Source organism: Vulpes lagopus, chromosome 3 (genome assembly GCF_018345385.1).
Source record: "Vulpes lagopus strain Blue_001 chromosome 3, ASM1834538v1, whole genome shotgun sequence".
Taxonomy (NCBI): domain Eukaryota; kingdom Metazoa; phylum Chordata; class Mammalia; order Carnivora; family Canidae; genus Vulpes; species Vulpes lagopus.
The window spans coordinates 82,407,141-82,431,822 of NC_054826.1; the positions used below are offsets into that span (position 1 = coordinate 82,407,141).

Below are 24,682 nucleotides of genomic sequence, written 5' to 3' on the forward strand. Positions count from 1 at the left end.
ACTTCCATTTGATAGCAGAACCTTCCTGTTCGATTAAAACTGATTATGACTTAACGGTAATGCCAAGATTTTGCATGGCCTGTCCATAAACAAAAATACATTCTTTCTTTTTTTTATGTAAAATTTTGTTGCATCATCTAAAGATTAAAGCTTCCAGCTTGAGAATAGAGGGCTGGACCAAATGGGATCCCAAGTCAGCTGGATTTTCCATTCAGCTGTGTCTCATTGGGACATAAAGATGCTATCAATAATAGAGCAACAAAGAAAAATCACTCTGTTACACTGTACCAGGAGCTTACTTGTCTTTTTTTTAATGCCCATCTTCTGTAGCTAGTATTAAAATTCCAGATTTTTTTCTGTTTTTTTTTTTTTAATGATTTAAACTTTACATTACACTGGCTTTTAGTATATTCATAGAATTATGTTCTCATCACCATAATCAACTTTTAGAACATTTTCATAATCCAAAAAAGAAATCCATGCAGCTTGGCTGGCCATGACTCCCACACCCTATCCCTCTCAGTCCAGGCGACCATTAATATTATGTTTTGTATCTTTAGATTTACTCATTCTGGACATTTCATATAGATGCAATATGTGGTCCTTTGTGACTGGCCTCTTCAATTAGCATAATGTTTTCAAGGCTCAAGTTGTAGAATGAGAATTTCATTCCTATTTATTGCCAAGTAATATTCCATTGAGTGGATAAGCCACGTTTTCTTTATCCATTCATAGACATTGATTGAATCATTTTCACCTTTTGGCTATTCTGAATAATTCTGCTGTGAACATTCATGAACAAGTTTTTATAGGGACACAGGTTTTTAATTCCCTTGGGTCTGCACCAGGAAGGAAGTTGCTATACCCTTCAGTAACTCATCATTTGAGCAACTAACAGACTGTTTTCCAAAGCACCTGTACCACTTTCATCCCACCAGCAGTGCATCAAGGCCCCACGTCTCCATGTCATCACTATCACTTGCTGGTGTCTGACTTTGTGATTCTTACCATCTTAGTAGTTGTGAAGCGGTCAAGACTCCAGAGAGGGGAAATGTCATTTGCTAAAAGTTTATATCTGATAAGTAGTAAAATTGCTATGAGAACTCAGATGTGACTTGCAAATTTGTGATCAACAAAAGTTGTTTTCCCCCCCTTAACCATTGGATGCAACGGAAGTTACTCTCTCAAATTCACAGACCAAGTTAGTAGCAGAGCTCTCTTGGTTGGTATAAGTCCCCAAAAATTCCTTTAAATTTAAAGCTTATCCTCTGCACTTTAAATATAACTTAATTGTTCTACTTATGGCTTTTAAGAAATTTATCAACTGGGATGCCTGGGTGGCTCAGCAGTTGAGCGCCTGCCTTTGATCCAGGGCATGATCCCAAGGTCCAGGATCGAGTCCCACATCAGGCTCCTTGTGGGGAGCCTGCTTCTCCCTCTGCCTATGTCTCTATCTCTCTCCCTCTTTGTATCTCTCATCAATAAATAATTAGAGGGATCCCTGGGTGGCGCAGCGGTTTGGCGCCTGCCTTTGGCCCAGGGCGCGATCCTGGAGACCCGGGATCGAATCCCATATCAGGCTCCCGGTGCATGGAGCCTGCTTCTCCCTCCGCCTGTGTCTCTGCCTCTCTCTCTCTCTGTGACTATCATAAATAAATAAAAAATTAAAAAAAAATTAAAAAAATAATAAATAAATAAATAAATAAATAAATAAATAAATAATTAGAATCTTAAAAAAAAAAGAAGAAGAAATTTATCAACTGTGTTGGGGTTCCAGAGTGCCTTAGGAATGTTTTGAAAAACACAGAGGCTTGAACTCATCCCTCACTTGATGAATTAGACTCTACTGGTAAAGCCTGAGCAGATGTGTTCTTATAAAACATTGTGTCTTTCTTGATTTAATTACGATAGTTTTGGGGTCATACTATAACACCAAAATACTTAAGTGAAATAGGTGATTCCTTTGAGAAATTATACTTCAAGACTCAACTAATAAATTCATCAATGCATCAGTTTTACATTCAAAGTAACATTACTAAAAAATGAAAACAAAAACAAAAAAACCAAAATAATATTACTTAAGACTATAACCATTTCACTTTGTGTGCTCCTTTTATAAACTGTATAATTACAAACTGTGTAAATGCTGGACTATCTGTATAAATGCTTTATAGCACTTCATCTATTGTGAACAGAGGAAAATCAAGAAATAAGCAAAAAAAATTCTAAAACTAGCCAAAATAGGGGTCCTTAAGTCCATACACTCATTGGAGAGATCTCTCAAAATCTGTTTCTTTTTTTTATGGTGACTATATATCAATAAATTTTTATTATTTATTTACTTATCTATCTATTTATTTATATATTTTGGTTTCAGGAGTAAAATTCAGTGATTCATCACTTACATACAACACCCAGTGCTCACCACAAGTGCCCCCCCCCTTAATGCTTCTCATCTATTTGGCCCCTCCCTTACTCACCTCCTTCCATCAACCCTTAATTTGTTCTCTATCACTGAAAGTCTCTTATGGTTTTCTTTCCTCTCTCTCTTTCTTTTCATTTCCATCTCTTTCTCTTTCTTTTCATTTCCGGGTTTTTTTTTTTCTGGTTCCCGTATGTTCCACTTTTCCAAATTCTTATCAACGGCTGTTTTTTCATGTGTTATTAATCTCATCCAGTCTGACAGGTGTGAGGTAGTATCTTGTCGTGGTTTTGTTTTATATTTCCCTGTTATGAGTGATGTTGAGCATCTCTTCATCTGTCTGTTGGCCATTTGGATGTCTTAACTGTTCATGTCTTCTTCCCATTTCTTGACTGGATTGTTTATTTTTTGAGTGTTGAGTTTGATGAGTTCCTTATATCAGATATAAGAGTACATCAGATATTCTTTATAGTGTTGGACACTAACCCTTTATCAGATATGTCATTTGCAAATATCTCCTCCCATTCCATAGGTTGCCTTTTAGTTTTGTCGATTATTTCCAAATCTTATCCCAAACAGTTTGGATTATTCCAACCAAACAGTTATTTCTAACTGTTTTATAAGTTGATTATCTGATTTTCAGTAAAAGTGAAGAGGGAAGAGGGTTTCTAGGTTGGTAAAAGTTGGCAGCTGAAAACAAGGTAGATGATAAGAAGAGGGAAAAAAAAAACATGAAATTCTGTGGAAAGGAGTAGAAACTACTGACTTTTAGAGCCACCTAATTATGGAGCCAAACATCTCCACATACCTGTAGAGTGCATTAATTTGCTAAAGCATACTCAAGTCCTTGATGTCAGGATGCGGAAGGGCAGGAAGGCCCTCTCTCTGAATTGCACATTTCTTTGCTTTAGAATCTCCTTTTATAACATGCACATAAAAATAATTTCATTCAAGAGAGGTGACTTTACTCTGTGCAGTGGACTAGTATACTAGCATAGGAACTAGTACATTAACTAGCGTATTCACTGATCATCTCTCTCTGTTTTCGCTCCTTACTGATTATTATAGCACAAAGTAATTTAGTCGTTGCTATTGGATTTTTACAGTATCTCTTGAGATTACCACACTTCCACAGAGCCAGTGACCAAGCACTGGGACATTAAGAAATTTCCTCAGGGTTATAAAGCTAGTAAGTAACATACTCATATCCCGGGCCTGGGAGCCAGGTTCCTGCAACCACAGCCATTGCTTATCAGGCAACCTGAGTTCTCAGGACACAGCTTTATTTATACTATTTCCTACCCAGTTTCAGAGAACAAAAGAAAATGCATTATATTCTATGAATATTCCCATCAAAATATTTCTATTTTTTCCACATTGTTTTTTTTCCCCATGTGGGTCTTTAAAGTAAGCCCTCTGCTCTCTAGAAAAATGACCTGTTTTGAATTATTTGTTCTCTGAGACTCCCAAGAAGCAAATTTAGGTTGTTGTTATTGTTTATTTTAGTTTTGTTATGTGCTAATGAGAATAGCAAAGAAGTGGCTTTGAATTTAGACAGTTTTCAGTGATCTTAAGGATATTTTATGTTCTCTGCTCTGAGGTGATTTTTATTGATTGATCTGTGAGTTAAATTTATTTATTCTTGCAATTAAAGTATCTCTACTAAGGAACCATAATGTAGATATTTTTTTAAGAAACTAAACAGGTTTCTTTTCTTAACACTAATCTTTGAAAAATACTAGTTTCAACTCAATTGCTAATAGTTATAGTATTATATAATTTAAAAACACTTTTAAATTATAAATAAATTTCCCCCATTTTTTCAGAATGAAACACTACTTTGAGAGGGTAGAGCAGTCATCACTATTACTTACAGATCAGTTAATTCACAATCAGCTGTTAAGGGCTTTGTGAGTGGAGACATAACTAGTAAGTAGTGATACTCCCAAAACAAGTCTGCTGCTTCTAGGTTCAGTTGTCTTCCATGGGTGCCCTGTTACTCCCCCGGCTCAGGGAAGGAGCCTGATCTCAGGGCCCTTGAACTCGAACAGCTTCACTTAGAGCTGAGAAAACATCAGCTGGAGGATCCTCATTGACTGGGCACGTTCTATTGTTTCTATATTCTTATTCTGAGTGTTTTTTCATAGATAGTCTAGAGTCCAATAGGCACCAATGGAGAGGTCTTTAAATGAGAGGTTATCATATCTGGGGTGACCTGAACCTGAAGTCCAGAGAGTTTCCAGCTCTTTGCAGACCAGATCTCCATAGACAGCTTGTTCTATTATAGTTGTGAAGCTCTGAGTCCCTACACATCTCTTTAGATCATAAGAGAATCAAATGAGACCCAGAAGTCAATTCCATAGCCAAATTTAAATAGTTTTGTGAGTGTGTATATATGTGTGTGTGTGTGTGTGTGTGTGTGTGTGTGTTACTCGAGCTCTTCTGAATTTCCTTTAGGCATATTTTACTACCTTCTGTCTGCTATTGTGAAAACTATGCTTTAATGTTCCATATAAGCAACAAACATAAGAAATGAGAATTAAGTTACCCCTTTAAATTTCAAACTCTTTTGAAACTTAAAGCTAATGATGTTTTCAAAGATTAGGAATGTAAATAGGACCATGCTAGTTATGTTAGTACAATTAAAAAAATAAATATGACTGTTGCTTATATGTTTCAATTTAAAATCATTTTAAAATCAAATGGGACTTCTGGAGTGACTGATGTTTTATGTATAACAAAAGATAATTTGTATTTATGTTTTGACAAAGATAAAGAGAAACTAAGGTACAAAGGGATACAAAGTTACAAAGAGGAGGTGTTTTGTCCCACCAGCAGGCACAAGGAGGCCCATGCTGATTTTTTTGTCCTTAACTATTAAATAGTATGGTAGAAACATTAGTAACACATCTCTTAAAATGCTAATGGAGAGGCAGAAAGATAAACAATTAAAAAAAAAAACATTTAAAAATATCCAGCATGGTTTCATCTAAGCCCTGTGGTACATAGGATGAGATTTCTGTGGAGTTAGAGTCTTCAGTGTCCTGACCATCCTCAAGCGGTTTAATTCCAGTGTAGAAAAATGGGATAGAAGGAGAAACATTAAAACCAGCACGTTGAAGTGTTACCTGGTCTTCGACCCGGTTTAATTCAGTTATGTACTTCTCCTAGACTTTTCCTATTCATTTGATAGTTTTAATTCCTGTAATGGATGCATAGCTGATGTCTGAGAAGGTGTGTATTTGCATGTGTTTGGGCGGTTTGCTGGAAGAGCCCACCTCCCACCTTAGGATGTGTCACTTAGGGATTTTGTTGGAAGAGACGATTTTTAATGAGAGTTGGATGAGGGCTCTGATGGATTTATCCCACCACCTGTGTCATAAGGAAAAGTCATCATGTAGCCCATTTAACTGTATGGCGATTTTGCTTTGCAGCTACGGAGTCTTACTGTGGGAGCTGCTCACGGGAGAAGTCCCCTACCGTGGCATTGATGGGCTCGCTGTGGCTTATGGGGTAGCAGTCAATAAGCTCACCTTGCCCATTCCATCCACCTGCCCTGAGCCATTTGCCAAGCTCATGAAAGGTATTTGTGCACATCTGTTTCTGTGTGTCTCTGGATTGGCAAGGGGAATTACTCAGGAGAACATCTGGGTATTTTTTAACCCAAACAGTACTTTCTGTGATTCTGATTTTCAAATGCTTTTAAGCAACTATCCTAGTTTATGAATTAGAAACCTTATCTTCAATCCAAGATGTCAGAGTATTGGTGGATTAAGTAACTTTTTAAAAAACCAATCTAGTTTTATCAGTGACTCATTTATGTATAAAATCCAACCAAATGGTAATAAAGTTTTCACCAAGTACACTAGTAGCATTCGAAGACCAAATTTAGTTGGCTCCATTCTCCTATTTTAAATTCTACGTCATGATCAAAAATGTTTCATGATCTTAACTGGCATGGTTTTGCTGTGACCTTATCTATTTGATGCTTGTCTTTTAAAAATTAACTGGTTCCTTTTGCAAGCAGCTAGTTACCTTCCTTCATTATTAGGCCATTTCTTAGAACCTGTCTTATGATTATAACCTTTTAGACACTTCGGTTTTCTTGGGTTGAGTTCTAGAATTCTGTATCTATAAATTACTTGGCCAGAGTAGCTTAGGCCCCTGAAACAGGGTTCATGGTAAGGCATGGACTGCTTACACCCACATACTGATGCTGTATAAGATAAACAACAAGAGCCTTACCCTAATAGTAAATATTATGCATGCCACCGACCTGGTCACTGTGTAAAATAAAATTTCCAAACCATTATCAGTTGATTTTTAAAATCTTCAGCAGACACAGTCAGCATGGGCTGATAATCCAAACCATACTGAGACATGGAATTAATATGGTTCTTATTGATTTTAGAATGCTGGCAACAGGACCCTCACATTCGTCCCTCATTTGCCTTAATTCTTGAACAACTGACGGCTATTGAAGGGACAGTTATGACCGAAATGCCTCAGGAATCTTTTCATTCCATGCAAGATGACTGGAAGCTAGAAATTCAACAAATGTTCGATGAGCTAAGAACAAAGGAAAAGGTGAGAAATATATATTAATTGCACAATATACCCACATGTATGGAGATTATGGAAAACATGACTCAAGAACTCTGTTAGCATTATTGTAAAAGACTTCCAGGCATGAATGTTTATTGATTCTTAACTTCTAGTTAAAAGAAAACAGAACTGTGCTTGAAATGTATGATTAGAAAAGAAGCAACCTTTTTATTAGGAGAAATTTCAAAGTAAAAAAAATCTAAAAAAACTCCAGCATACTAAATATAATTGCCAGAATCTTGTCATTTTGTTCATCTCTTTTTCTCATTATCATCCATTTTTTAAAATAGAGTACCTTAAATTAAATCCTTGACTCATGTCATTTTACCCTTAAATCTTCAAATGTATCTCCAACTGGTTAGAATTTTAGAAATAACTTTCTTGCCATTAAAATCTAAAAAAAGTAACAGTGCTTTCTTGATATCATATAATATTCTATATTCAAATATTACAGTTTGTCTCAAGGGTATTTTTTTACAGTTTTTGGTTATGTCTTTTAAGCTTTTCTTTATGCTAGACCCTCCCCCCGCCAACACAAACACACACACACACACCCATCCTTTTAACTCTAAGGCATTGCTTTGCTGGAGAAACTGGGAAACTGTAATTTTTTAACTTTTTAATATGATGAGTTAAGTTCTGGGTGTTTTGTATCTTTTAAGAAGTAGAACAGAATACACACATATATTAAATGTGCTGATTCTGCATTCATATCACCATGTACAGAGTGCAATGTGAACAGTGAAGGCACACCTCACTGGCAGGCAGATTAGCTGGGAAATGAGTTCAGTTTGCATGGTCTCCTTTGGTGACAGACTGGCCCTGTCACCTCACAGCCCTTGCAGGACCCCACCTTTATAGCATGGTTCTATATTAAAATGGCACTACTTATTTTCTTAAGGACACTTTTGTAGTACTTGAGCATTTTGATGAGTCGAGGTTTATTCTGCTCATCAAGTGTGTTAACTGTTCAATAGGTTAAATTCTGTTGTATGTGCAATAAATGTCTGGACAAAGTACAACATTGTAAGCTTTTGATAACCTTTGTGAAGCCATGTAATTGTCCAGGAAGGAATTCTTATACCTCATACCTTTGTGATTCTAAAAAGATAGAATTCTTTTTAAGAGGGCAGTAATGCTTTGCTATATAGAGTCCACTTGCTGATTCAAATTGATGGCATTGAAACATGGTTGAGAATCACTTTCCTATGTTAGAATTACTTGGACTTCTGTAGTGCAGCTCCGTGTTGAGTCTCAAGACTTTTCCATTGACTGTAATACTAAAGGCCTGTAGTCAACCCAAGCACAAAGGTCAGGGCAAAAGAGGAAACGACAAGTTGTGGTGTGAATAGATGTGCCCAAGTGTTTCTTGGGCTAATATATATAATACTGCACATGATACCAAGACATCGTATGCCCACATTCTGTTCATGAGTAGCTTATGTCTACTGTTGTCTTGCTGAACTGGAAATTAATACAAGGCGTGTCATAGGTATCCCCAAAAGTGCAAATTGTTTTCTTAAAAATGCATATAATTTAAAAATATGTCTAATGGGGAACTTGTTCTGAGTTTCAAGATTATGTTGTGTTATTGTTTTGTTTCCTCAGCAAACATGTTGACTGTGGTGGGAGCAGTGTTAGAGTCCAGGGATACAAAGATGGATATGATGGTCTATAGCCTTAAGGTCCATAGAATGCCAGGCTAGGGATTTGGGATCTTATTGATAAGTTCTTAAAAGGGGCTGGCTATGTATCTTGGCACCATTTCCAGGCCAACACTAACGTCAGAACCTATTCCTCACCCCCTGCCCAATTTTCCTTCATGCTACTTTTTCTTTTCTTGTCTATTTTGCGGGGGGGCAATGGGATTACTGTTCTCATAGGTACCCAGTCTCGAAGGTCTTTGAAGATGTTTCTGGTGGCCTCCTATCTGACAAAGACCATCAGTGGGAATGCCTCCCCTCATCCCTGTCGTCCTTACTTAGCACCTGCACTATCGTGTCAGCATTTCACCTGGGTGCTCTGAGTGCAGCTTTTCTCCCCCCACCACCACCTCCAGTGACCCTTTTACAGTGCAAATCTTAGCATCCTTCTTCAATGGCCAAACCCTTTTGCGTATTAATTTCCTTTGTCCTAACATATTTAGCCTCCCTTTGTCACAACTATACCGAATCTCCTTCAGTTCCTCTTATACTATGCTCTTGATTTTTGGTCTTGGCGTACATTCTCTTCTCTGTCCAGAGTACCATCCCCTCCCTAGCTTTAGTTTCACCTCACAATTGCAGGCTCCTTTACTGTCAGTCCTTCAAAGCTCCCTTCCCTCAACAGGAACTACCAGATAGACTGTGTCATAGCCTCCCACACGTCCCTTGTCAGGCTGCACTTAGTCCTGCTTCATTGCTGTTTGCTTGTATACTTGTTCTTGGTTTGACTTTTCTGCTAGATTATAAGTTCATCAGCTGTGCTCTCTTATTCTTGGTCATTTTCATCCACACCATTGAATAAAGAAAGCGCTCAGCACAAGGTAGATATGAAATGAATTAACCACATGAAATTTCTTAATATGCTCTTGATATATATTCTAATAAGTGAGAGATATTAGCAAGTATTTTGATCACATTATTACTGCTATAAGTGAAAAGGAATTTAGGACCTATCCTGAATCTTATACCATCAAAGAGGTGTACAACTCAGCTCTTTCACTTCTGCTTATGTCCTTGAAAGACTCCCACTTGTGTGCATGGGGAAGTTTTGGTTGGTCACTTCAGCATGGTTTGTAGAAATGAAAACCTGGGAACGGCCTCAGTGTCCTTTACCAGGGAATAGACCCCTCAACCGCTGTATATTGATTCAGTGGAAATCGGCAGACTAGTTAAAATGAATGAATTCTAGCTATAGACTTCAACACGGATAAATCTCAAACATAAGTTTGAGTGGAAAACACAAGTTGCAGAAGAAGAGTTACATTAGATACCATTTATGTAAATTTATAAAACACATAAAGCAGTGCCATTCCAAAGTACAAAGAGTGAAGGCATGCATGAGGGAAGGGTAGAAAGCTCCTGAGGCACAGCAGATCTGCGGAGGGAAGGGTGAGAATTGGAGTTGGCCGCACACAAGATTTCAGCAGATCTGAGATGGATAAGGTAAAAACTTAGCATCTATTAAATATTGATGACGAGTGCATGGGTATTTGCTATTCTCTCTTGTTGTAGTATATTTTAAATATTTCATAACTTTAAATAATTAAAGACTAGAGAGAAATATGTAAACTGCTGACATGTTTTTTCCTAAAGTTTTTTTTTTTTTTTCCAAGTGGTAGACATAGATAATTCAGTCACTTCTTCGAACTTTTGGTATTTTCTAAGTTTAAAAATATAAACCAGATGAATGCAACCTGCGATGGTGGGTTTGATAACAATCAAGTTTTAAAGAGCCTCCCAAGAAGTATGGCTTGGAAGGCAGGAGAAGGAACCTAGGAACCTAGGAATCCAAGCTGAGCAAAGAACAGAAGGGGTACACAAGGGGATGGTAATTTGGGGGCTACCCTGGCATACTGGAAGAACTTGAAGGGAGGAAATCTGCTACATGTTGTTTTAGAGTTTGGAAGTAGAACTTCTTGGGTGAAAGCTCCAGGGATTAAAATGTAGTCTCTGAATCAACAACTTTCAGACGTTTAGTGCAGACAGTGGTGTGGTAGACTGTACTCAGCTTCCTTCCCTTGAGGGATTCAAGCAGACTAAGGGGATATCTAAATGAGATTCTAAAAACAATGATAGACTCCCTGCCTCTCTTTTTTAAATACACGTTTTTAGCGGAGTGCTGAAACCTACAGCAGTCGAGCAGAGTGGTTAAGACTGGAGCCTGACCTCTGGCTAGAATTGGAGGTCTACAATTTGTTGACCCAGGGCTATTCCCTCTCTGCCTGCTTTCTCACCATCAAATGTCCCAATAAGGTTGCTGTCTCCCTGGGGTGGTGGGAGGCTTACTGAGCGGTATATGCAGAGTGCTTGGAGCAGTGCCCGTTACTGAGCAAGTGCCAAAGAAAGTGGTGGCTTTGACTGGAACCAGAGCAGGCTCCAGCGGCCACTACCATCCCCTGGTCCAGGCATTCAGTAAATCAGACTCCTCCAAGCAATAAAATGCTTGAAAATGACTGACCAGATTACTTTTTAAGTCTTGCATTGAGTTGAAGAATTACTTTCAGTGATATTAATAGTGATATTATTAATAAGTTTCTTAAAAACTTTAATACATTGTGTTGACTTAATATGATAGAGAAAATATTGACTTTTTAAATACTTTTCCATATGTTTCTGAGGAATTCTAAGATTAGATGTTTAATAGCAAAAGAAAAAGATTTTGGGGAATGAGAGTGGACTTTGAGGAAAGATAATTCATAGGATTTACAACCTAGAGGTGATATTATTAATAACTATTATTTATTTATTTTAATTATTGATAATTATTTATGACACTACAGAAGAGAAGCATATCCAGTAAGTTAACTCTTACTCTATACATGGTGTAAAAGTCAAAAAACATGCTTCAGGAATGCATCTTTGCTCTTTCTCCATTTGGAGGTTTATAGTAGTTTATTGGATATTTGGATTCATATTTTCTAGCTATTCTCTAGTGGTCTTTGCTTTTTCTTTTTTATGTTATTTTTATACAGTGCCCCTTGAAAATACAGCATTCGTGATGTCTTGTGAGCCTTTGCCTTAAAATTAAAGAGAATATATAATGCTTTTTTTCCCCCCTCAAAGGTTTCTCAGTGCATCTTTTTTGACAGAGTCAAAAGCACGGTGTACGTGCACTATCTCCCTTTCTTGTTCACTGATTGCTTAAGGTAGGAGGCGTCAGACTTGGAATTAATGGTCAGTAACTTGGCTGTGCTCTGCATTACTCAGTAAACTGTAGCCGCCACAGATAACAGTTCCTCCCTAAATTCCTGGCTGCTTATCTTTCTGTGTCTGTCTTTGTGCTTTGGGTGCATGCACCTGTTTTTGAACCACTATGAGTAGGCATGTCACCATTAATGATTAACATCTACTACCAGGAATCTGGATTTGCCATTACTAGAATGGCCCATGCCAAGCAATTAAACAAAAATTACTCCTTAGACATCTCAGCAACCAGCAGAATTTTTGGGTGTGCTTCATAATCTCAGAGTATTCAATGGGGTTCTAATACCCCAGGCTCTTGTTTTTTTCTTTTACTTTTGAATGTTTTAAAATTCACTTAGAAGGAAGAATATTTGGCTGCTTCCTCTCTCTTTCTCTCTCTCTTATAAACCTTGAGCAAGTGATTTTTTTTTTAATTTATAAAGTCATTGTCAGAGGATTCACATTTTAGTCTCAGACTTGGAATTAAACGTGGTTTTTTCTTCAATTATTTTTAGTAGTAACACAAAAAAAAAAAACCTAGTTGAATTTGCTGCCCTTATCTGTTCCTCATGCCATGTCATTTCACAAGCTAATTGAATTGATAACAACACCATTGAAAAGTAATATCTTAACAAAAAGGGCAGACAGGAAAGAGTAAGTATCTTCTGTTCCCAAATACACGACAGCAGGATCTCTAGTTTGGGCTAACTGGTTGGAGAAGGCCATCAGTTAAATAATGGAGTCCAGAGTTTTTTTTCTAATATGTACCATTTTCTTTTTTTTCTTCCTTTTCACATAATATATAGTAATTTATGCCAGGAGCAGTTTAATGAAGAAATATTATATTTATATTATATATAAATATTAATATATTTATTAATATATATAAATATTAATAAGAGTCAGCTGGTACCTATCACCAGAAATGTCTTGAATATCAACTGATCTGAAGCAAATCTTTGCTTTTAATATTATATTATATTATACCATTTATGTAAATTTATAAAACACATAAAGCAGTGCCATTATTATTGCTTTTGCAATTTTATGAAGATTTTTTTATTTTTTTTCTTTTTATTTTTTTTTTAAATCTAACGAACCACCTCCACGCGCATCTATTCTCTGCATTTTCCTCTATTATAACGGATACCAGCCCCTCCATTTGTGCTCTGCTCAACCCTCTTGCCTTCTCAAGGAATTCACTTTCACAATTTTTGCTTGTTTTTTTTTTTTTAATTTTATGATAGTCACACAGAGAGAGAGAGAGAGAGAGAGAGAGAGGCAGAGACATAGGCAGAGGGAGAAGCAGGCTCCATGCACCGGAAGCCCGATGTGGGATTCGATCCCGGGTCTCCAGGATCGCGCCCTGGGCCAAAGGCAGGCGCCAAACCGCTGCGCCACCCAGGAATCCCTGAAGATTTTTTTAGAAAAAAAATAAATTTAAGGAAATTTCAAAGGTGAATTTCAGCCCACTTTGGTAAATTTATAATAAATTCAGAATTAGTTTGATCTGAATAATGAAAATTTTTCATTTTGTTTTTTTGGAGCTTTCTAGTCTCCTCTTGATATTATTTATTTGTAGAAGGAGGATCTTCTTTGTTTTCCTCTATGATAATTGTACTGACAAATAGCCTCCAAGTATTCTTTGAGCCCATCTATAAAAAGTCCAAGGGATTGGTAGAGTTGATAGTTCAGCCCCATAATTCAGCTCTGTTTCTTCCATGAGCTTTATTTTATACTGGTTTTTTTTTTTCATGCATCAGTATTCTTGAGGTGGGCTGTGTAAAGTGGTTTGGTTATATAAAGTATGACGTGTTTGCCCACTGCTTAGAGCTCCCAGGTCCCACAGCCTAAAGCTCCATCTGAGAAGGCATGCACTGTTTCTAACAAAGATATTGGTATGAAGATGGCCTAAGATTAAATTTTCTGGAGCAGCGTAAATAAAGCTTGCAAATGCTTTGATTTCTGTGTGAGTACTCGGTTTCGTAGCAGAGTAATCAAGAAAAGAAAAAGTAGTTCAGCACTAAAAGGAATATTTAAGTCTCTGGTAAAGGACAGATCATTTTATAGAAATGAAATAAGAATGGAGATGTGATTTAAAAACTTTGTAGAGCTCTTGGTTTTACTATTGAATACCTGTTTCCTAATAGGAACAAAAGTACAGTTGACCCTTGAACAACATGGGTTTGAACTGTCTGCTTATATGTTGCTTTTTTCAATAAGTACAGTACGGTAAGTGTATTTTCTCTTCATTGTTATTATTTTTTTCTTCATTGTTATTAATAACATTTTCTTATTTCTAAGCTTACTTCATTGTGAGAATATACTATATAATACATAAAAACAATGTTCTTCGACTTAGAGATTTTCTATGAAGTTAAGTAATTCTGAAATCAAAACCAAAAGAAAGTTAGACTTTAATCAGTAACTATTGTGACAGAGGGACTTTTATAACTAATTCATGAGATCTGTGTCTAAAGTGATACTTTGCATTCATTTATGGGGTCCTGAAAAGTTCATTTTCCATTAACTTGTTTTAGAGATGATCATTTCCATTTCTGATCTGGGCTTTCAGCTTACTTCTAACACATTAGCTTTGTTTTCCCTGTAATCTCTCCACCATCATGTTTCCATCTCTAAGCGGATCCTTTTTTTAAGAAGCAGTTTATTTATTTATTTGTGACACAGAGAGATAGAGAGGCAGAGACACAGGCAGAGGGAGAAGCAGGCTCCATGCAGGGAGCCCAATGTGGGACTCATTCCCGAGACCCAGGATCACACCCTGGGCTGAAGGCAGACACTTAACCGCCGAGCCAGCCAGGTGTCCCTAAGCCAATTCTTAAATAACCTAAAGTTCTTCCAAAGAAACCTGAACTGCAGTCTTTTATAAGTAGAATAATTATCCTATAATGAATTAAGCTTTAACTTTTGGCTCTATTTGGAAAAGGGTCATTCACACCTGTACTTAGTTGCTCTGTGTTAATGTTCATTTCATGTGTCAGGTGATCACACAGGCTGGAAGATGAGCAAGAAATGTTAAAACAGGGTGTAAAATAATTGCGATGCCTTTTGAGGACCATAGAACCTAGAGTGCTTGACGGAGCCCATGCAAGGCTTTGGTTGTGGTGTAAGCCAGTGCTGTGCTAGGAAGATCTCAGCTCCGACTGTCCTGACTGCCCCAGGAGGAGCAGAGTGGCCAGGGGTGAGCTGAAGCCCTGGGGCACGCTGCTTCCTGCTCACGCCCCCCGTGTGCTCTCTGCCCAGGAGCTGCGGTCCCGCGAGGAGGAGCTGACACGGGCTGCCCTCCAGCAGAAGTCCCAGGAGGCGCTGCTCCGGCGGCGGGAGCAGCAGCTGGCCGAGCGGGAGATTGACGTGCTCGAGCGGGAGCTGAACATTTTGATATTCCAGTTAAACCAGGAGAAGCCCAATGTCAAGAAGAGGAAGGGAAAGTTCAGGAGAAGTCGGTTAAAGCTCAAAGATGGCCATCGGATCAGTTTACCTTCAGGTACGATTTCTGTCCTCTTGTTTCGTAAGAATTTTGAAAGTCATCTGTGTAATCAGCTTTGCTCCTTCAGCCCTGGGAAGAGATGGGGGAATGAGATTTTAGAAGGGTAGCTAAGGATCTTCACTGGCTAGCTTCAGTTCATGGCCATGACATCAAGACCTAACTCACGTCCTCATTCACGTGCAAAACAGCATCAGCGCCTTGTGCGTGGCCAGTCCTTAGCTCTCCGCATGCTTCCATGTAAATGGATTAGTAGATGGACTCCTTTTGAAATCCAAGCAGAATTCCTTTTAGTTCATGGCACTGAACCAGCGTTGCCTGGTGTGTTGAAAAAATCCTGAACAACAGAATTACTTCTATTTTGTCACTAAGTTGCTTCCACAAAGATCTCTAATGTCATCTGGTAACTGACTTCATTCGGGACATTGAAGATGCTGTTAGCACCTTCAACAAAATGTATCAAGTACTTTGATTCTATGCCTGTTAGTTTTCATCTGAAACACAAATATTTTTAAAAGCTTCCCTAGATATACTGGTTCATTTTTATACCTCCTGGATTTTAAGACATTGTGACAGTTTTAAACATTGTAATGTGTTAGAAGATACTAAACAGGGGTGCCTGGGTGGCCCAGTGAGTTAAGCATCTGCCTTCTGCTCAGATCATGATCCCCAGGTCCTGGAATGGAGCCTCCTTTTGGATTTCCTGCCTGGCAGGGAGTCTGCTTCTTTCTCTCTCTCTCTGCCTCTGCCTTCTGCTCTCCCTACTTGTGTTCTCTCCCTGGCCAAATAAATAAATAAAATCTTTATTTAAAAAAAAAAGAAAAGAACAAATATCAATTCATGAAATTAAATTCTTTAACATTACATGTTATGTTTGATTTAAGGAGAAACCATATACCCTCCCTGCCCCCATATTTTGTGGTTTCTAATACTGGGGAAGAATGGTGGCAGAACAAGAGCTGGTGGCACTTTTATGGAATGTGCATTAAATATCTCTATTTCTGTTCTCCCTATCTCTTCTCCTCTCTCTATATGTATTATATAGTAGAGTCTCTTTAAGGATGCTGGTGTCCTAAGATGTTTGTTAATGGCATGGAAACTGATTTTAAATAACTGTCAACAGTTTTGTTTTATATAAAGTATGTATAAATTGTCTTGGAAAATTACTTACTACAGAGTATTGGAAGGCTTGCAACATAATGTGACATTTTAACATTAGGTTATTACAGAAATCCTCAGTTGATCAGAAAATCACTGATATGTGACAATCACAAGTACACTGTATACATTACGGATTATTTAGTTTGCTGAAGTGAGAATAGGCTATGAGTCCTTATTCATTTTACCTTTGACCCCTCTGGGGGAAAATAGATACTTTTTCAGGTTCTCTTCTGATGTTTGCTTTTTAGCCAAAGTGTAACTTGGGTGACCACAGACTGTACTGTCTTGTATGTAAGACATGATTTAAGATAGACTATTTTATTTATGATGAGGCTTCTACTTTTAAGTATAGATGATAGAACAATTCAGAGAAGCACTCATATGCGTTTTTTCCAGTTCTTAACTACGTCAGCCTTCTATCTGTATTGTGACTATGTTATCCTGACTTATATTCCTGATGCCTTGGGAAACTTTGGAGGGGGGTGGCCAGTGAGAAACCGATGAAGAATAAACTTGGTAGAAAAAAGTAAATCATTCCAGTGATTATTTAATCTTCAGTGGTAGAATGATTAAAAAAAAATATATTATTACTCATTATTACTGAGATCCCCTTTCACTCCTATTTTTCTTCTCAAATCATATTTGGCCAATATCTTGTATTCATTTAAAGGAAACTGAATGTATTTGACTATTTTTGCTAGATTTGCATCTTTCCTGGATTGTACTATTTGGCTTTCTCTTTCTGATAATTTTAGCTACACATTTATTTACCTTGTGGCACTTAATAAATGATTCCAGTTAAAACATACACCCCCCCAAAAAAAAAACCATACCCCTCAAATCTGCTGTAATCCTAATCCATTTTGAAGGAATGAAATTCAGTTCTGTAATTTAGCATGGCCTTTACATCTTCTGGCCACAAGGTGATGCTACAGTGTGGAAACTTTCTCTTTAGAATCCTCCAACTCTTCCTCCCACCCCCCTCCACACACACACACACACACACACACACACACACACACAGTTTACTTGCACAATGCCCCAGGATACATATCCAAAGATCCAAAGAGAAGAATGAAGCAGGATACATATCCAAAGATCCAAAGAGAAGAATGATAACTATAAAATACTATTTTTTTTCTTCAGGAATTTTGCATAGTATAGAAGAGAAAGCAATTATCTTTGCCTTAAGTTCAAGGAGATTACTATCTGTTAGAAAATTCTTTGGGTTACCCAATGTTAGTACTATTTAATGGTGTACTATTAAGGAAGAAACATCTGATAGGCAGTAGATTGAATGGAAGTGATACTTTCCTTTCAGTATATCAAGTTACTTAAACCCCCTTTGCAAGAATTTTCCCTCTGTGTAGCCAGTTTAAAAATTTTCTCAGAAACATATTTGAGACTCCTACAAGCTGAATTTTAATATCTGTGCCTGTACCTCTTTCAAAACCTTGTTGTTAAATGTGAATAATTATCTCATCATAATTTTGTCCTTTCAGAATCCCGAGGATAACTTTTAATTTTAGGTTATTTATAGCTATGATGACTGACAGCTAGAAAACTCAAATGTAGTTCTTCCCACTGGCAGTCCTTTGTGAGGGCCTAACCAAATAAGGATAGATCCTTACAAAATGAGACAATGTAATCTAAGACAAGAGTTTTTTAATTATATTTTATGAATTCTTGGAATATGTGGAAAGAAAAAAGTGATCATGATTGATATTTTTCTATTGTGACCACTTTTATCATTCGCTCTGCATTATGTTTATCTAAAACCAAAGTTGTGATTTTAGAACATATAAAACAAAGCAAAGAGGTTTTGAAGCCTCCAGAAGTTGGAATGTTTCTAAAGCAATAGCATTCCAATCTCAACCACTTCCAAAATGCCAAAAGCCTGCCACAATCATCTGCCTCAGGTATGCAAATGTGAGAGTGGGTGTCTGTAAATGGAAACTACTACTACTTTCAGAGTCAAAATGATTATCCCCCCCCCAAAAAAAAGATTATTCCCACTGACACTATCCTGAAACATTGCCAATAAAAATACTAGCACAGGATTTATCCAAAAGCCTGTGGACCTCATGAAAATCTGCCATGAGAAAATTATTCTCTCAAGTATGAAGAAAAATAACTTCAACTAGTTTCCTAAACATATAACTGAGACAGAGTCAACCTTTCACCACTTTATAGTGGTGAGACAAGGATATTTATAATAAATGCTATTTTTCTTTATGTTTAAAACATAAGGAGTGCAGCTTTTTTGAGAGAAGTCAGACTCTTTTAGAAGATCAGAAGCGCTCTGCACCTTAGGTATTGTTGAAATCCAGTTTTGGATCTTTGCTATTCCTCCTTGGCCTTACAAATGTTCTATGCTGGTTACCTAGCCATCATTTATTCCATTTGGTTTATCATTCACATGCTGTGGGTTGGTTCTGTGTTCTAGTTCTGAGGGCAGCCAGAGCTCACCTGCCTCCTGCTCTGGGGTGGAGTCTTCCAGAGAATTTGCTTCCAAAGTGTTGTGACATATCACAGGTCTAGTTGAACTTCAATCTAAAATAAACTCTTTTGTATCTATGGGTAAGAATATTCCTGTCTTTTACTTTTCACCCTATCCCCCAGTCCAATCAGTCACCCTGTCCTGCTAAACTGTTTTCTTGCACCAGTCTTCACTTCCAGTCTGCCTGGTTAGATCTTTCATTTTTCTTACTTGATAGATGGAAGAAGCCTCCCATTGGGTACTTCATTTTCACTTGCTTTGTCTTCCAAACCAACATACATCCTGCTGTATATTTCTCAGTTGTGGACCGTAAGCTCCAATTTGATTCTGCTGCAAAACCTTATGCCATTCTCTCATTCAACAAATACTTGCAGATTTACCATGGTCAAGTAGTAGAGATTACAAAAAAAAAAAAAAAAAACACCACGATCTCTGCCCTTATGTTACTTATAATCTTACAAAGAGAAAATATTGATCCAGCAAAGATTTCCTAAGTGGCTTTTATGGGTGAGGCACTGTGTCAGCCTGCAGTGGGGTCCTGCTGTGATGGAGACTGTACAGCCTCTGCTCAGATGCAGCTGACATTGTACTGGGGGCAGAGAAATGAACCTTAAGCTAATAATTACTTATTTACTTGCTAAAATTATTAACTATTTTGAGGGAAGGGTCATATAACAGTGATTAGCAGAAAGATGTCACCTGCTCTAAGGAGATCATAGAAATCATCCTAAAGTAGTTACATTTAAATTGAGACCTGAAATTGAGAATTGAGCGAATATAGAGGGGGAAGGAAGAGAACAGGCAGGGAGCACATGCAAAGAAGGCTTGGTTCCTCCAGGAATTGAAAAAGACCTCTGTGGTTTGTCCAGGGGTCAGCAAACTGCACACCATGGGCAAAGTCCAGCCTTCACCTGTTCTGTGCAGCCCACAGCTAAGAATGGTTCATGTACTTTTAAATACTTGAGAAGAATAAGAATGTTTCATGGCACATGAACATCATATGAAATGTAAAATGCCATTTCCACAAATAAACTTGTATTAGAACACATATATGTGTCATGTACGATTGATTTCTCACTAAATCAGCAGATATGAGTAGTTGTGACAGAGGCCGTATGGGCCATGGTGCCTAAAATATTTCCTGTGTGGCACTTTACAGAAAAAGTTTGTTGACCCCTCATTCAGACCATAGCAAGTGACAGGAGAACAGGGCAAGATGAAGCTGGAGGCATGAAGACCCCAGGCTTGGACTTACAGAGGCTTCCAGAGTGTACTATGATTTTTATCCCTGTTAACTTAAGAAGCAGTGCAAAGCCTTTGAAGAGTTATCAGTGGGGGAATGACATGGTATGGCATACATTTTTAAAATGTGCACCTGGCTGTTGTGAACTAGTCCAGAGGGGTCCCAATGGAAATCTGGAAGATCAAAAGAGGAACTGTGGCAGCTCCAGCATAGAATGGTGGTGGCAGTGAACTAAAATAATCACTAACTTGCATCGAGCCTACATTATGTCCTGAGCCCCAAGCTAAGTATTCTCTATACTTCTTTTTTAAAATTATTATTATTATTATTTTAGATTGTATTTATTTATTTGACAGAGCACAAGCAGGGAGAGCGGCAGGCAGAGGCAGAGGGAGAAGCAGGCTCCCCTTGGAGCAGGGAACCCGATGCAGGGTTCAGTCCCGAGACTCCAGGATCATAACCTGAGCCAAAGGCAGACGCTTAACTGACTGAGCCACCCAGGCGCCCCTCTATATTTCTTTGTATTTAATTGGAGATACTGAGATGCCTCCTGAAAATTCATGTGGTTGATAAGTGCTAAGCTGGGATTAAGATGTGGAGCTTGCTAATTCCAGGAACTAGAATCTAAATTTCTCAACTATAGCTCTCAGATGAATCTGTGATACAGAATTTACAAGAGATTTGGGTTTGCTTGGATATGGAGGGTCAGGGAAAAGAAGACAATATTAAAAATTTTCAGATATCTAGCATGAATGGTTGAAGAGATGTCTCGCCTACCAAATTCCAGCTCCTCATTTCAAATACCAGGTGGTTCTTTAAAAGTATAAAGTATAATTTTCAAAAGTATATATATATAATTTTCCTAAAAAGGAAAATTATAGCTTATATATATATATATAATTTTCCTAAAAAGGAAAATTATAGCTCCCTTGCAAATACAATATGAACATATGTCAAAGATTCTTTTTTTTTTAAAGATTTTATTTATTTATTCATGAGAGACAGAGAGGCAGAGACACAGAGACACAGGCAGAGGGAGAAGCAGGCTCCATGCAGGGAGCCTGATGTGGGACTCGATCCCGGGTCTCCAGGATCACACCTTGGGCTGAAGGCAGCGCTAAACCGCTGAGCCATCCGGGCTGCCCCTATGTCAAAGATTCTTAACCAACTCACTAATAATTAGGAGAACCAGTTAAAATTGGTTTCCATGAGGATTTGAGGAGCTGAGTATTTATGGGCAATTTAATAAGGGAATGTTAGAGTTAGATTGCTAAGTTAAATACAGACTTGGTTAGTGCTCTGTGTGGCCATAAACTATAACCTTTGGGATCATCTTTCATACCAGACAGAAATTGTTTGCATCATCACCAGACAGAATCTATAAGTTAACCTCTGCCCCTACCAAGTTGTAAAAACAGCCACTAGAAAATCAAAGGTTAAGCTCAGCAGTGCGCTGAAAGAACATCCAGTAGTTTATTTTACCTCTGCCTGAGGTTTTGATAACTTTCCAACAGTTGACAAACTTTTTGCAGATGCTCAGTCCTCTCCCCTCTGGTAATATTAATGCTTCCTTCCATATATTCCCATAGTTGTTGGCATACAACAACAACTGTCCTGACAGTTGCCCACATGGCGGTTAGGTGTTAGGACTACAGAGTCCTTTTAACTGGGCCACGGTTGGGGGAGTTTTCCTTGACCCTGTTAGGGTCCCTGGCTGGGTCTGAAAATCAAACTGTCAAGGACAGTTTTACTGGGGGGTAAAAAGCATAAAAAATTATTTAAATAAGTTTGACATGACAGGGAGCCTTCATCAGGAAATGAAGACCTAAAGAAACAGATAGGAGTATTTTTATACTAGGTTTGATGAAGAGTAGACGGTTGTAAAGAAATGTGATAGGTTAAAGGGGAGGAGTAGCATGTCCTGAACCCCTGAGGACCTGCATTTTCTGTTTTAATGACCACGGCAGTGCTATGCAGTACTGATTGTTTCTGTCCAACCTTGAGGAGATGAGCTCAGAAGGGCTCCTTACCAGTTGGAGGTCCACAGTTTGTGACAGAACCAAGACTCGTTAAAATCCAGGGTGTTTACTCTTTCAAATTTGTTTTTAACAATGTTAGACTACACGAAGGTAACTCTTCTTCCCTAGAAGATGGTTAGGTTCTTTTTTTTTTTTTTTTAGGTTCTAAGAGTACTCAATAAGGCCTCTGTGGTTTGTGATGATGTGTCTGACAGCACCTAACATACCATAGGTTCTGGGTCATTATTTATTGACCTGAACTCTGGAAGATAAGAAGAAACAGACCCAGAAATACATCCTTCTTACCCTTTGGCAAACTTTGCTCTTATTGCCTTATGCTGGCCAAGGGCCTGTGAATAGTGCCTATAACCATGAAATCTCAATTCTCATTTCTTTGCATATCCAACAGATTTCCAGCATAAAATCACTGTCCAGGCCTCTCCCAACTTGGACAAACGGAGGAGTTTGAACAGCAATGGCTCTAGTCCACCGAGTAGCCCCACAGTGATTCCTCGGCTCCGAGCTATACAGCGTAAGCTTTCTCCCCTGGCACTGGGGCTCCTGTGGGGATTTCTGTCCTTAATTGACTTGGAGTCCATCCGACCAGAGGTGTATTGTAGCTCACTCTCACTAACACATGACATCAGTGGGTGTCACAACTAAACAGAATTTGTTCTCATGTTTCTTTGTCTAATTTCCTTTTTTTTTTTCATTGAGATATAATTGATGTATAACATTATACTAGTTTCAGGCATACGACATAATTATTTGATATTTGTATATTCAGTTGACCCAGAAACAACATGGAGGTTAGGGCTGCTGAACATTACCCTCCCACTCACATCACCCCGTGTGGTTGAAAATCCACATATTACTTTTAACTCCTCAGACTTAACTGCTAATAGCCTATTGTTGACTAGAAGTTTTACTGATGACATAAACAGTCAATCAACACATATTTTGCATGCTATATGTATTATATACTGTATTCTTTTTTTTTTTAATTTTTTTTTAAATTTTTTATTTATTTATGATAGTCACAGAGAGAGAGAGAGAGGCAGAGACACAGGCGGAGGGAGAAGCAGGCTCCATGCACTGGGAGCCTGATGTGGGATTCGATCCCGGGTCTCCAGGATCGCGCCCTGGGCCAAAGGCAGGCGCCAAACCGCTGCGCCACCCAGGGATCCCCTATATACTGTATTCTTATAATAAAGTAAGCTAAAGAAAATACTAAGAAAATCTATTAATCTTTAATCTATTTTGAGTTAATTTTTATGAATGGTATAATATATGGATTCAATTTCATTCTTTTACCTGTGCATTTTGAAGAGTCTTTTCTCCACTTAGTATTCTTGGTGACTTTGTCAAATATTAGTCTACCTATATGGTAGACTATATGGTTGGATTTACTTCTAGGCTCTCTGTTCTGTTCTGTTCTGTTGGTCTATTTGTCTGTTTTTATGCCAGTACCAGACTGTTTTCATGACTATAACTTTATAATATTGCTTAATCGAGGAGTGTGATACCTCTTGCTTTGTTCTTCTTTCTCAAGATTTCTTTGGCTATTCATGGTCTTTTGTGATTCTATATAAATTTTACTCCTGTATAAAAGGCCACTGGAATCTTAATAGGAGTGCATTGAACCTATAGGTGGCTATTGGTAGTATTGACATTTTAACAATATTACTTCTTCCAATCCATGAACATAGGATACATTTCCTGTATTTGTGTCTTCTCTGATTTCTTTCATTAATATCTTATAAAAAGTCTTTAAAAGATTTTGTTTATTTGAGAGAGAGAGAGCACAAGCAGGGTGGGGGCAGAGGGAGAAGCAGATTTCTTGCTGTGCAGATCTGAGCGGCCCAATGCGGGACTCAATCCCAGGACCCCAGGATCATGACCTGAGCCAAAAGCAGATGCTTAACTGACTGAGCCACCCAAGTGCCCCTATCTTACAGTTTTCAGAATAGAGATCTTTCATTTCCTTTGTTAAATTTATTCTTAAGTATTTTATTATTTTTATGCTACTGTAAATAGGATTGATTTCTATATTTCCTTTTCAGAAAATGTTTCTTAGTGTATAGAAACTCTACTGGTTTTTTTTAATCTTTAGTTTTTTCTATATATAATGTCATGTCATTTACAAATAGAATTTTCTTCTTCCTTTCCAGTTTTTATACCTTTTATTTCTTTTTCTTGCCTTATTGCTCTATCTAGGACCCCACTACTTTGTGGAATAGGAATGGTGAGAGTGGGCACCCTTGTTCCTAATCTTAGAAGAAAAACTGTCAACCTTTCACCATATAGATGATGTTAGCTATGGGCTCATCATACATGGTCTT

The 24,682-nt window shown here is 37.9% G+C and overlaps 1 protein-coding gene across 2 annotated transcripts in view; it reads left to right on the plus strand.

Moving 5' to 3' along the window:
* The window catches only part of MAP3K21 (mitogen-activated protein kinase kinase kinase 21), a 52,757-nt gene that overhangs the window by 17,400 nt on the left and 10,675 nt on the right, over window positions 1-24,682 (plus strand). For both annotated transcript variants that reach the window (XM_041748333.1, XM_041748334.1), the window contains exons 3-6: window positions 5,857-6,005; window positions 6,834-7,009; window positions 15,178-15,418; window positions 22,750-22,872. In XM_041748333.1, the coding sequence (XP_041604267.1) occupies window positions 5,857-6,005; window positions 6,834-7,009; window positions 15,178-15,418; window positions 22,750-22,872 (689 nt within the window). The remainder of the gene's footprint in view (window positions 1-5,856; window positions 6,006-6,833; window positions 7,010-15,177; window positions 15,419-22,749; window positions 22,873-24,682) is intronic.